Source organism: Cryptococcus neoformans, chromosome 7, assembly GCF_000149385.1.
Source record: "Cryptococcus neoformans var. neoformans B-3501A chromosome 7, whole genome shotgun sequence".
NCBI classification, from domain to species: domain Eukaryota; kingdom Fungi; phylum Basidiomycota; class Tremellomycetes; order Tremellales; family Cryptococcaceae; genus Cryptococcus; species Cryptococcus deneoformans.
This window is the reverse complement of record NC_009183.1, coordinates 1,160,543-1,172,789: the sequence shown is the minus strand read 5'-3', so window position 1 is coordinate 1,172,789 and position 12,247 is coordinate 1,160,543. Positions and strand designations below refer to the sequence as shown.

The 12,247-nt window shown below is 51.0% G+C and overlaps 3 protein-coding genes across 3 annotated transcripts; 2 read left to right on the top strand and 1 right to left on the bottom strand.

Annotated features, from left to right (window-relative positions):
* Positions 1-50: 50 nt before the first annotated feature.
* Positions 51-1,792, top strand: CNBG3920 (hypothetical protein; the record flags this gene model as incomplete). The annotated part of the gene is made up of 7 exons (XM_769318.1): positions 51-113; positions 174-374; positions 421-718; positions 768-1,278; positions 1,328-1,481; positions 1,535-1,718; positions 1,770-1,792. 7 exons carry the CDS (start codon positions 51-53, stop codon positions 1,790-1,792), a joined length of 1,434 nt encoding a protein of 477 aa, XP_774411.1.
* A 334-nt stretch (positions 1,793-2,126) lies between these two features.
* On the top strand, positions 2,127-3,212 carry CNBG3910 (hypothetical protein; the record flags this gene model as incomplete). Its single annotated transcript, XM_769317.1, has 3 exons — positions 2,127-2,178; positions 2,278-2,927; positions 2,997-3,212. 3 exons carry the CDS (start codon positions 2,127-2,129, stop codon positions 3,210-3,212), a joined length of 918 nt encoding a protein of 305 aa, XP_774410.1.
* A 2,495-nt stretch (positions 3,213-5,707) lies between these two features.
* On the bottom strand, positions 5,708-11,373 carry CNBG3900 (hypothetical protein; the record flags this gene model as incomplete). Its single annotated transcript, XM_769316.1, has 7 exons — positions 5,708-5,804; positions 5,859-6,636; positions 6,684-7,205; positions 7,257-9,440; positions 9,608-10,231; positions 10,282-10,610; positions 10,667-11,373. The coding sequence occupies 7 exons, from the start codon at positions 11,371-11,373 to the stop codon at positions 5,708-5,710; spliced, it is 5,241 nt and encodes a 1,746-aa protein (XP_774409.1).
* Positions 11,374-12,247: the final 874 nt, after the last annotated feature.

Here is a 12,247-nt window from a genome sequence, read left to right as displayed (position 1 = left end):
CACTCGCTCCCCCCCCGACTCCCCCCCCCCACTCACCCCCCCCCGCCAGCATGCCCGCCCGCATCCTCTCCCGCGCCATCGCCCGCCCCCCCGTGCCCCGCGTTCTCAAGCCGGTCAGTCCCCCCCCCCCAAATACCTCCACTCTTATTGGTCGCTGACGCCCGAAAAAACAGTCGCTCGCGAGGAACCTCGCCGCCGTGCACCCCGTCACCGTCGCCGCCGACCCCGTCACCAGGACGTCCACCCTCTCCAACGGCCTCAGCGTCTCCACAGAGACCATCCCCGGCGCATCCACCGCCACCGTCGGCCTCTGGATCGACGCCGGCTCCCGCGCGGATGCGCCCAACGCCAGTGGCACAGCCCACTTTCTCGAGGTGAGTGCGCAGGACAGTCGCGAGTGCCGTGCTCACCCGGGGACAGCACCTCGCCTTCAAGGGCACCAGGTCGCGCTCCCAGACCCAGCTCGAGCTCGAGGTCGAGAACCTCGGCGCCCACCTCAACGCCTACACCTCGCGCGAGCAGACCGTCTACTACGCCAAGGCGTTCGACAAGGACGTCCCCCAGGCGGTCGACATCCTGTCCGACATTCTCCAACACTCCAAGCTCGAAGAGTCGGCGATTGAGCGGGAGCGCGACGTGATTCTGAGGGAGCAGGAAGAGGTCGAGAAGCAGTATGAAGAGGTCGTCTTTGACCACCTGCACTCTGTCGCCTTCCAGGGTGTGTCCTCCTGCCCCCAACGCCGCGTTGCTTAGCTGACCCCTGCCAGGCTCCGCGCTCGGAAACACCATCCTCGGCCCCAAGGAACACATCAACTCGATTTCCAAGTCTGACCTCCAGTCCTACATTTCCAAAAACTACACCGCCGACCGGATGGCCCTCATCGGCGCCGGCTCCATCGAGCACGACGCCCTCGTCAAGCTCGCCGAAAAGCACTTTGCCGCCCTCCCCGTGTCCGCCAACCCCATCCCCCTCGGCGGCCAGTCCCACACCCCCGCCGAGTTTATCGGCTCCGAAGTCCGCATCCGCGACGACTCGATGGACACCATCAACCTCGCCATCGCCGTCGAGGGTGTCGGATGGAAGTCGCCCGACTACTGGCCCATGCTCGTCATGCAGAGCATCTTTGGTAACTGGGACAGGTCGCTGGGCGCGAGCTCCCTCTTGAGCAGCAGGTTGTCCCACATCATCTCCAGCAACAACCTTGCCAACTCGTACATGTCCTTCTCCACTTCCTACTCTGACACCGGTCTCTGGGGTATCTACCTTGTTTCTGAAAAGTCTGTCCCCCGTCCCATTTCCCGCTTTCCCTGCTGACTGTCTTGCTAGCCTCATGAACGTTGACGACCTGACCCACTTTACGCTCAAAGAATGGACCCGGATGTCTATAAGTCCCACCATCGCCGAGGTCGAGCGCGCAAAGTCCCAGCTCAAGGCTTCCCTCCTGCTCGGTCTTGACGGTACCACCGCCATCGCCGAGGACGTACGTGTCTTGCCCCTGTTTTTAACCCCGCTGACGCCGATTATGCACAACAGATTGGCCGACAAATGATCACCACCGGCAAGCGATACACCCCCCGAGAAATCGAGCGATACGTCGATGCCGTCACCCCCGCCGAGATTCAGCGTGTGGCCCAAAAGTACCTCTGGGACAAGGACATTGCCGTCGCGGCTCTCGGTCGAACTGACGGTCTTTTCGACTATACTCGTCTCCGTGCCGGTGAGTTCTGTTGCGTCTCGTCGGGAAAAGGCCAATGCTGATTGTCCGTAGACATGTCCTCCATGATCCTCTAAGCGTGATTTGGGACGTTGGGATTTTTAAAGAGAGTAGAGCCAACAAAACACCATGCATCTATCACAGCTATATTTGTCTCTGTTTGTACCGCTGTTTGTGTAAATGGTTTATTTTGCATCTGGAATAATCTGTGTTTTGTATTTGTAGTCGACGCCAGAGTGAACGCGCCGCGTTTTTTTGTTGATCTTGTTCCTTTCAAGCTTTGAGTTTATCTTTTTTGTCTCCATTCGTCATTCTTGGATTCTTCATTCTCCATTTATACCCTATATTCCCCACACGAACAGCCGAGTCGGCACAAAAGTCCAAGTCCACGTCGAGTGTATCCATCCATCCATGTTCACCCCTCTCTCAAAAGGCTCAGAGCATGTCCAAGATACATTATGGGGTACGCCTTTTCTTTTTCACTTTTTTCATGCAAAAATGCAAAATGGCAAAATGGCAAAATGACTGAAATCAATGGGAAATTGATGGGACATGATTTTAGACAACTCGTCCCCGCGTAAAACACGTATCCGCCCGTTGGTATCCAGCGTCCTCAAGTCCAACGCTGGCTCCGGCTCCGGCTCTAATACCGTCTCTCATACAGACCACGGTCCCTCTGTACGTCCTGGGCCGAGTCTCACCGGCACCGATAACCGCACCGACAACCGCAACCGCACCGGCAACCGCAAGCGCACCGGCGATGGGGAGGGGAACCATCATGGTAAAACGCAAGGGACGAGTTTACCCGCCCGCAGCAGCTGGTTGGCGCCTGTCCCTCGGTCTGCGGGTAGGTCTCGTCAATGTAAAGCTGTAGCCGCAGGCGTCGACGATGGCGATGGCGATGGCAATGGCGATGGCGATGGGTTGGTGGTAATCGCTGGTGGAAAGGGGATGGAGGGAGAGGGCGAGGGAGAGGGAGAAAACGGTTCGCGCAATGGGATAAGGAGGGGGACGACACTTTCGCCGGGGAGGAGACGGAGACGGTCATTCTCTAATCGTGGGGCCTCGCGGACCGGGGCGGGCACAGAGATGGAGGATGAAAAGGAAACTCTGCTCTCGCTATTTTTCCAACCTCGACGAGAAAGAGTAGAAGGCTGGATGGATTCGTTTTGGAAGCGACATGCCGTGCTCGTCATCGTCCCTTGTCTCATCGTACGTCCCCTCTTTTCCGCCCACCCTCTACAAAAAAAAGCGAGAGATATGGACTAATTGCGTCGACAGGTTTGGATATGGCTCGCCGTCCCGTTCCCGGTTTCAGACCCGTACAAAGATGATCCCTTTCCCGAGATACCTTCATGGCCGAAACGACCCAAAAATGAGGACGGAGATGGAGGAAACTCGTCGACGATGAATCCTGGTGAACGAGGAGAGGGGGAAGAAGGCGATGGGACGAGTTTACCGCTGGATGTGAATTTTTATTTCTTCTTGTTCTGGTGAGTAACAAGTCTTTTGTTGGCGATAGACTATTGGAGCTGATACAAGGGGCGTATAGGTATTTTGGGTAAGTCGGGAGTGGTAAATGAAAGAAAAGACAAGAGACTGAGTGAAATGGTATTTCAAGAATGTATATCGCCGTAGCGTTATTCTTCATCACCAACCTCTTCTCTCTCTACCGCCTCAGTACGTTCCCCCCCCCCCCCCCAGGACAAGATGTATGAGCTAATCACGAAAAAAAAAAAAAAACGCAGATTGGTGGCCATCTCGTCTCGGCGGTAAACTAAGCTACACCCTCTCATGGTCGCTCACACTCCTCATCGGCTTACTCACCCATCATCTCGACCTGTTTTACCTCCGTAAAAGGTGGAAGGGGAGAGATCCGGGAGATGATGATGTAGAGTGGGAGCGGAAGAGTAAGTTAATCTTGTCCCTCGCTTCAGCGCGCGGGTCCAGCTGAGTATCATCGAGCTGATCAAGACTTTTCTCTTCTTCTTTTTTTTTTTTGCCAAAAAAAATTGCCCGACAAAGCGTTTTGGGTGGTACTGAGTTTTGTAGCGATGCTCATGCCCGCCGTCGCATGTTTCTCGAAACTGAAAAGAGATAAGAGACATACTTATCGACATCCCCTACCTGCAGTCTACCAAACGTACGTACCCAAATATCATCCCATTTTTTCGCTCGGATTGAAGAACAGCGGTTTGACTCTTCTTACACACGCATCGATAGGTTTTTCGGCCAAGCGTTCTCCAGGAGGTTTCCAGCTTCTTGGGTTCGGTTTTTATGGTTTATGACATCGTTGGCGATCGCCTCTTTCTCACTGATTGTGGGGCAAGGTAAGGCAAATCTCTTTTCCCAAATGGCCAGATGAATAAACTTTTACCTTGGGCGAAGCATATGCGAGTCTGTTCTTGACGACCTTGCCTCATACCTCGCTTGATGCTGGTACATGGGTATGGTCTTGGGTTATCAGTACGTCTCTCTCAACAGCTGGTCTCATTTTGTGATTCCCTGGTGGCTAAAGCAATGATTGTTGGCTTTTTTTTTCTTAAACTTTTTTAGCCGTCCAATTGTTGGCACAGGCATCATTCTTCATTCTTGGAGCCAAAGTACGAAGTCGTGCTTTGCTTTTCATATACAGACTCTTCTTCCAATTGGTTTACCACGTCTTTTACCGTAACCTCGTACGTCCACCACACACACACACTCTCTCGCTCTAAACCACTTGAACCAACTAACACAAACGCCTTTGTTCTACCTGTCCAGTTCGCCCGTCTGCGTTCGCCCACCCAATTCGCCACAGTCCAACTTCTCTCCTCCATCTCCACCATCCTCATCTTCCCTATCCAAATGTCCCGCCCTTGGCATCGCCTACTGCAGATTATAATTGGCTACCCTAATCCGTGGGAGGAGCATGTAGAAAATGTGGCGATGGGGTTTTATTGTAGAGGTCTGGCGCAGAATGTGACGATGGTTGGGTTCTTGGGTAAGTTTTTTATTTTTATTTTTCATGGCTGTACCCTTTGAGAGAGACTGATGAGTGGATATAGGATGGTTATCGATACTCCACTTTGGCCCCAACTCCCGTGAGATTCAAGTTTCTTCACGTTTAGACGATCAACGGAAACTGAGAATATCCTGATAATAAGAGCTGTACCCCTTTTTCCGATTCCACCCTACCCCCGAAGATCCATATACCTTTCCAATGACCTTTATCGCTTCATGCGTCATCTGGGTATGTCCATTCTTTTTGGAATTTCAACAACTGCTCAAAGGGGATCGAAAAGCTGACAGACAGGGATTTTTATCCCCTTTGCTAGAGCTCCGAATTAGTCAGCTCGTTTATCGCAAGACAGATCATGAGTTATGCGTTCGGAGTCAATGTCTCGCAGATTGGAATTGATGAAATGAAAGACTATCCGGAATTAGGTGAGTGATGGACTCCAACGCCCTGTTGACTTTGCGACTGACCACTGTGCGACGATAGTACCAGCATGTGGTAAGCTACTCGACTCTTCATTCGGGTGTTGTCAACATTAACAATCTTTCAGGCTGGGCTTCTGTTCATGTCTCAATGAATATCCTTTTATTCCTCATCAAGCTCAACTTTAGATAGATATGTAGAGTGATATATTTTGTAGTTTTTCACTTGTATACTGCATAAACTAATGATCAATGACTTAATGATGCAAACCATCATTTGTGTTTATATACATGGCGTATCTGCAATGACCTTGAGCACCTATCAAAATATTTCGATCCGTGATTTCCAAACACACTAACAATCTATGCACATATATTATTGTTACTCCCCGACTAGACATAGACGCGCCATATGGTCGTGGCTTTAATTACGAATGACGACGGTCCGCTGTCCAAAAACAATATAAAACAAGAATAGAATAGGATACAGAAAATTAGTTAAGCGGTATACCCAAGTGAAATCAAGTTACAGAACAACAGGTGGCCACCAAAAGCAAAGCAGAGCATAGAATAATTTACACCCGAAGCCCTGAAGGTTGACTAGCCACATATCGTGGAATTGGCTTGCGCTTAGCAGGTGACTTATTAGTCCCTCTGTCTTTCAATGGTCTCCTATAAGTGAAGTCAGCAATGATCACACAGAGTTTTATTGGAGCGAAGACTCACGGTTTATTGATAGCTCTTTCAGGCCCACTGATACATGATGACGAAATTTCATCCATGTACACGTTCTCCTTGTCCTTGCGTCGTGCAGTCGCTTTAGCAGGAAGTATAAGAGGCTTCAACTGCGGAGGCTTGAGAGCTGAGACATTGGACCCAGGCTCGGGTTTCCCGGGCTTGTTCACATTCACAACCATCTCACGCCTGTCCGAGTCTCTTTTCCTTCCCCAACCGAGGGCTTGTCTCTTGGCTTTAGAGTCCACCCGCTTCCTCTCTGACTGCTGTTCCGCCTTCCTCACGTTCTTTGCCTTGGTCTTGTCCTCAAGATGCTTGCGAACCCCAAAGGTGTCGAGCACAGGGAGCTGGAAAGGACTGATGGGCTTGAACGGAGCAATTTTAGGCGGTGGAGAGGAGGGTGTTTCCCTAGCGAAAGGAGCAAAAACGGTGGCAAAAGGAGAAATAACAGGAATAGGAGCAGATGCAGGAGCCTCGGGTACATCGTCGGGGAAGGCAAAGCTAAAAGCTGAGGGGGTGGTTGACGCCTTGGATCCAGTGGAGCTCTTCTTCTCATACTTGGTGGTAAGGGACATTTTGGGCTTGTTGACAGGGACTGGTTTTGGGAGAGGCAGACCGTAAGGAGAACAAAGGGATCGAGCGTCATTGAGTGACGATTTGCGACGATGGGCAATACGACCAACGGGAAGCTGCTCAAGTGGTTTATAGGCTTGGGAGGATTGGGTAAGGAACGCCGCAATTTCATCCGTGGTCCGTGGCATGTTCCAGTCTGCTGTCTCATTAGATATTTCTTCAACGCTCGATGAGATTACACACCAGAAATAGCCATCCTCGATTCTTCGCTGTCCACCCACACATTCTTAGCCTTTCTGAACTCATCCATGGCTTCCCTCTCCCACTGCACCCAAGTCCTGACCGAATCGAGCCTATTAACTTCTTCTTCCATCTCGAGAGTTTCAACGCCCACGATAGTAAGATCATTTTGAGAAGCAATGGCAAAAGTTCGTGCAGGACTAGTAAATGACCTGTTTGGACGGAGTGTGGCCAAGGAGGGCATTTCATGAATGGTCGCATCAATGTTAACCTGAGCAGACGAGGTTTGCCGGCGATGCCCTCGAGCACGGGCACCAAGGGTGAACGAAGCAGCATTCGTGTCGAGTGACAGCCTACTGGAGGTCTCGGACGCCGAAGGAGAAGTAAGTCCCGGAGTATCGATGGGCACATCCGAGAAAACAAGCTCAGCAGGACGTCGGTGTCCAGGCTTGGGAGGGCGGGCCATGGAGGATCCAAGCATTTGGCGCGCACCAGCTGCCTGAGTTTTCTTTTTACCAAGTGGGGCTAACAAAAGGCTTGTTAGTATGAAGATAACTAATTATAATTCAGACTCACTGATATTTGACATATCCTCACCGCTGCCCTGCAAACATCTTTCAAGCTCACGTACCCTTTTAGTAACATTTCTGGCCATTGCGTCCGCAAAGGTATCGTCAGCGATTGAATTGCTGGTGTCGGTGGAGATGGTTGAGATGGGGCGCAAGCCCCGAAGGAAGAATTTATCGTTGGCCGACTGCTGCTCAGGTCCGAAGAAGGAATCGGCACCGATCGAAGTTCGAGACGATTCATCGGCTGAAGACATGAAAGACTCTCGCGGTGCGGAAGGAGCGTTGAATAACGAGTCATCAACCACCCTAGCCCGACTAGCATCAAACAGAGAATCATGAGCGATCTTGCCACAAGTCGTATCGAATAGACTGTCCCACGAAGCTGAACGCTGGCATGACGTAGAAGCTTTGGCGGCGTCGTCAGGGGGCGATCCCGAGATAGACGTGAGTTGCACCCCACCATCAAGCTGGAACATCCTATCGCCAAGGCCGGGTCGGAGAATTTGGGACACTGAGGTGTTTGAACAGGTGCTGCTGGCAGCGGAGGTGTTGCGGCGATGAGCAGCCCAGTCTGGGCGACCCAAGGAGCTTTGGCTGGAAAGGTTTCGGCGATGCTTGCTGACGTATGACGACCGTCGGTTGTTGTGCATACTGACAGGAGGACCATTACCTATCAATGAATTGTAATCGGAACCGCCAACAGAGTCCACAGACTGGATGGATGAGTTTCGACGGTGGTGACCTCTCCGAGTCACAGGTCGACTAGAGAGCTGAGCACCAAAAGTAAAGCTAGCGAGAGATTCGCGAGACGGAGAATGTCTTGGTAAGCGCTCATTGGCAACTTCTTCAATTGTCCCGGTCAGAGAAGGCTGGCGAGAGTGCGACTGAGCAGAAGGCACCACGTAGTCAAAGTAATTGGTGTACTCCCGCTCTGCGCCAGTGCCAATGACGGAACCAATGCTAGACATAGTAGCAACGCTGGACTCTGCTCGCTTATGGCCACGAGGCTCGAAGTTGACAAGTGGCGGTGGAAGAGTCGGAAAGGGAGCTAGTTCCATCGGAGTCACAGCCTCGGGAGCTCCGAAAGAAGCATGGCTAGGCTGTTGCTTCATGGACATGTGTTGTTGGAAGGCGACTTGACCCTTGAAAGGTTCGCGACGGGCAGGACTGGTCTTGGCAATACCCATGACATGGTGGATCTCCGCAACATGCTCGAAAGCCTCTTCATCACCAAGCTCATCGTCTTCATCATCCGAGTCATCCGAATTATGGCTAACAATGTGCTGTGTTGTGCTATCGGAAGGTTTTTGAATGTGAAAGGATGGAACCTGGTCAACAAGGGAGATTGCTGTAGTTTTTGTGGCCGCTGCAGGCACTGCGGAAAGGTCATCGCCCATGAACATCTGAACGCTTCCCACGTTTCTCAAAGCTTCTACAAAAGAAGCCCGCTGGGTGCCCTGATCCAAAGCCTGGTATTCGCTAGTAAAGTCAAACGAGTTGCGATATTCGTTGAAACCCGCGCTCAGCGTATCGACGAATATTGAATCGTGAGCATCGCACCCGGCGGTGACGTCGGGGGCAAGACAGTGGGCGCTTTCGATTTCTGGTAGAAGAGCATCAGGGACAGGAGGTAGCGAGAGCGCTGGAGGGGAGGGGCCAGGTCGCCTGGGAGAGATGCGGTTTTGAGGAGGGGCAGCTGGGAGACCGAGGCGCAAGGTTTTGTTTGGAGAATATCCAGATTCGGCAGCTTCTGTGTTGACGACAACTGCCTTCAGGTCGAAAGGCACATCAGATGTTCCATTGACCTCGAGGAGGGGCTCATTGTTCTGACAAAGGACAGTATGTTTCAGAATCTGACTCATACGAACAGCCTCATTGGTAATGCTTGTAGTGGCAAGGTGTAGCATGGTAGAATCGGGGTTCTTGGAAACCATGGGAGAAGGAGGGGCAAAGATGTTGCGCATCCCTTTGCGGACCATGCTTTGTCTAGGCGGCGAATCGATCATAGATTCCGAACGCTCAGGAGCCTCAGCTTTGGCCTGCTTGTTGGCAGCAGCTTGAGATCGATGCAAAGCAAGCTTGAGTGGACTGACATTAACAGAAGGTGGTCTAAGAGAGTTGGCGCTGGACCTGTTATTAACTAGCATAGCAGATCGGACCTTGCGAATAGGAGTAGGACTGTCATTGAAGCCTTGTCTGAGTGAATTGCTGGAAGACACCAAGTGCAAAGTAGGGCTATTGCTTGATGCGGGTGAGAAGTCAAAGACATGAACCAAATTGAGCAATTTGTCAGTGGCAGATGCAACATGTCGAAGACCCGCTATGTTGTCAGCGACGTCCAAAGCATGTATAATTTACCTTTCCTGATAACTTCTTTTTCTTGCTTAGGTGGTTGAGCTAGAGAAGGGAGTCGATTGTTAAACACATCCGAAGAGGCAGAGATTGGAATGGGTCGCGGCTCCTCAGCAGACTCCTCGACCTCTTCTGTCAGGGACTTGAGCACAAGCTGGCCGGATATGCAAGACGCTGAAGGAGGTGCACGAGTTGGAGAATCCCTCTTCATCTTATCCATGCTCTTCCTTGCCCCCAAGCCGAAGAGATTAGAAAGAGATTTCCTTTTAGGCAAACGAGTCGGACCCATCAAAGCCTCGATGGCAGCACGAGGACCGTCAGTTGAAGGCCGATCAACCACGGAGCCAACAACACTTTCCCACACCCCGCCCCGGCCAGATGTCAAGAGACATCTGGAGGGAGAGTCAAAGGGTGTCCCCACAGCTGATTGTGATTGTGCAACACCAACAGTTGAGGCATCACTAGGGCGGTTTTGAGCTGGGTGTTGAGCAGAGGATTGAGAGATATGTAAAGAAGGAAGAGGATGTATTGGAGATTGAAAAGGAGAGTAACTGGATCGTGTAGTAACAGCGGGGTACTTTTCGTCGATCTTGTTAACAAGTGAAGTGGAATACTGAGCTGGCCCAGGCACTACTGAAAGACATCAGTTTCAGGATACCAATGGAGTCCAACCCACTTACTTGAGGTGACATTCCATGTATCTTTGACAGAAGGTACGGGTGGCAAAGCTTCATCTTCTGTAGCCATTTTGCTTCTCTTAGACTTCGATCTGCCAAGGAGACCCCAAACTTTGGATTTTGTCTTTTCCTTCCTAAGCGTCTTTTTTGGAGGCTCAACCACGATCACTGGAGCCTCAGGAGCGTCGGGCAATGGTGCGAACGTCTTGGATGCACTGTCAGTAACCTTGATTACGGAAGCAGCACTAGAATGAAGGTCTTTTAACGTTGTTTGTAAAGTTGCCGATACACGACGTTGTTGGGTAGCATGTATTGTTGGGTTAAAAGCAGGCCTATTTGAGTCAGATCAGTACCGTTTCCAGTTCCAGAGCTTTGTGGAAAAACTGACACATCATGAACATCTTTGACGCTTCTCTCGTCATTGAGCGCAGTCTTACAGGACAACGCCATGCTGGACGTAACACTTGATCTCTTATCCAGCGGCGTCATGCTCCTCAAGGACGGTGTTCCATGCCTCAGAACTTGATCAACCACCTTAGCACCCTCCTGAGGTCTCACAAACGGATCATCACCCATGCTAGGCCTTGAAGGCATGTCAGACTCGACGGGCGGACGAAGAGAGATTAAGTGAGAGGAGTTGGACTTGGTCGAAGGAGGCCGCTTGTGTTTTTTGAACATCATAGAGTCTTTTGGTGTAGGAACAGGAACCAAAGTCTTGATTGGTTGATCTGGCTGAGCTGGTTGGGTGCGGGAATGATTACCCCAACTAAACAATTCGGCGAGGCCTTTTCGAGGCTTAGCCTTGGTCCTGGTCTTCGATTTGTTATCGGTTTCAATGGTTTGTCGAGACACACGAGGCGATGGGGACATGCCCATGTGAGAGTAAGGCTGTTCAGAATGCACTTGAAGCTTCCTCCTTCCTGGCTTCTCCTTCACTGGCGTCTTATCTTTATGGAACAGGGCAGATGGGATCTTTCTCAAAGAGGCTTTGAAGCCACTGTTATTGCCAACACCCGTTGGCTGGTTGGAGGTAGGATGGAGAGAATTAGAGTGACGGGATTGCCTGTTGGGGGATAGAAGGAAAGGATTTGCCATGCTGGGGGATAGTTATATATGAAGTAGGCGGTGCGCGATAAGCGATGAAACGTGAGGCACTAACCGCTATGTGTTTGTGCGAGGAACGGTGATATAAGACAAGTAACGCGCGTGATTTCGTCTCTCTTGAGTCGTAATATCGTACGGTCGTATCGATGAATCTGACAATAAAAACGTCTAGATGTCATTAAAGTCGTGAACGGTAGAAGAAGGGTAGCATTGACAAGAGGGAAAAAGAAGGACAAGATACAGAGATACAAGGACCTATACAGTCAGTCTTGTCAGAAGACTTGTCGTTGGTAGGAAAGAGCACAAACGTTGAAAGATTTTCTACGCTGTGTTTGTGGCAAAGAAGGCGGCGAAGAGCGTGTGTAAAGGACTGGATGGAAGATAGTGGTGGGTGGGTGAGACGACGGCAAAAGGGCGCCCAGTAAGGCGGGGGGGAGTTTGAAGGTGGTGTGTGTGGAAGATGTGTATATAAACAATAGGCGTTGAAGATTCTGTATGAAAAGGAGTTTTGATGGGCTTGTAGAACAGGCTCTGCTACCCAGTCGAAAATGTCGTTATTGTATCGTTAAGGGTCGTTAATCGTCAACCGTCTGCGAACCGTCGTTAGTCGTTAAAAGAAACACACAGTCGTAAGAGGTCGTAAATAAGATTGCGAGCGGAAGAAGAAGAAGAGAAAGAATGTGAATGATAGTCGGGTCTGTGGGCAGCGCGCTGAGGATCTCCAAGCGTCAAAGCAGACCCCGCAAACAAGAGAGAGCTCACATTCAGTACGTAGGAGGAATGTCATTCAACCTTCCACATGCATACGAAAGGATCGGACAGGCCACCAGCCGGGTAATCTTCCGCCGGCACATCCGTTTTTCTT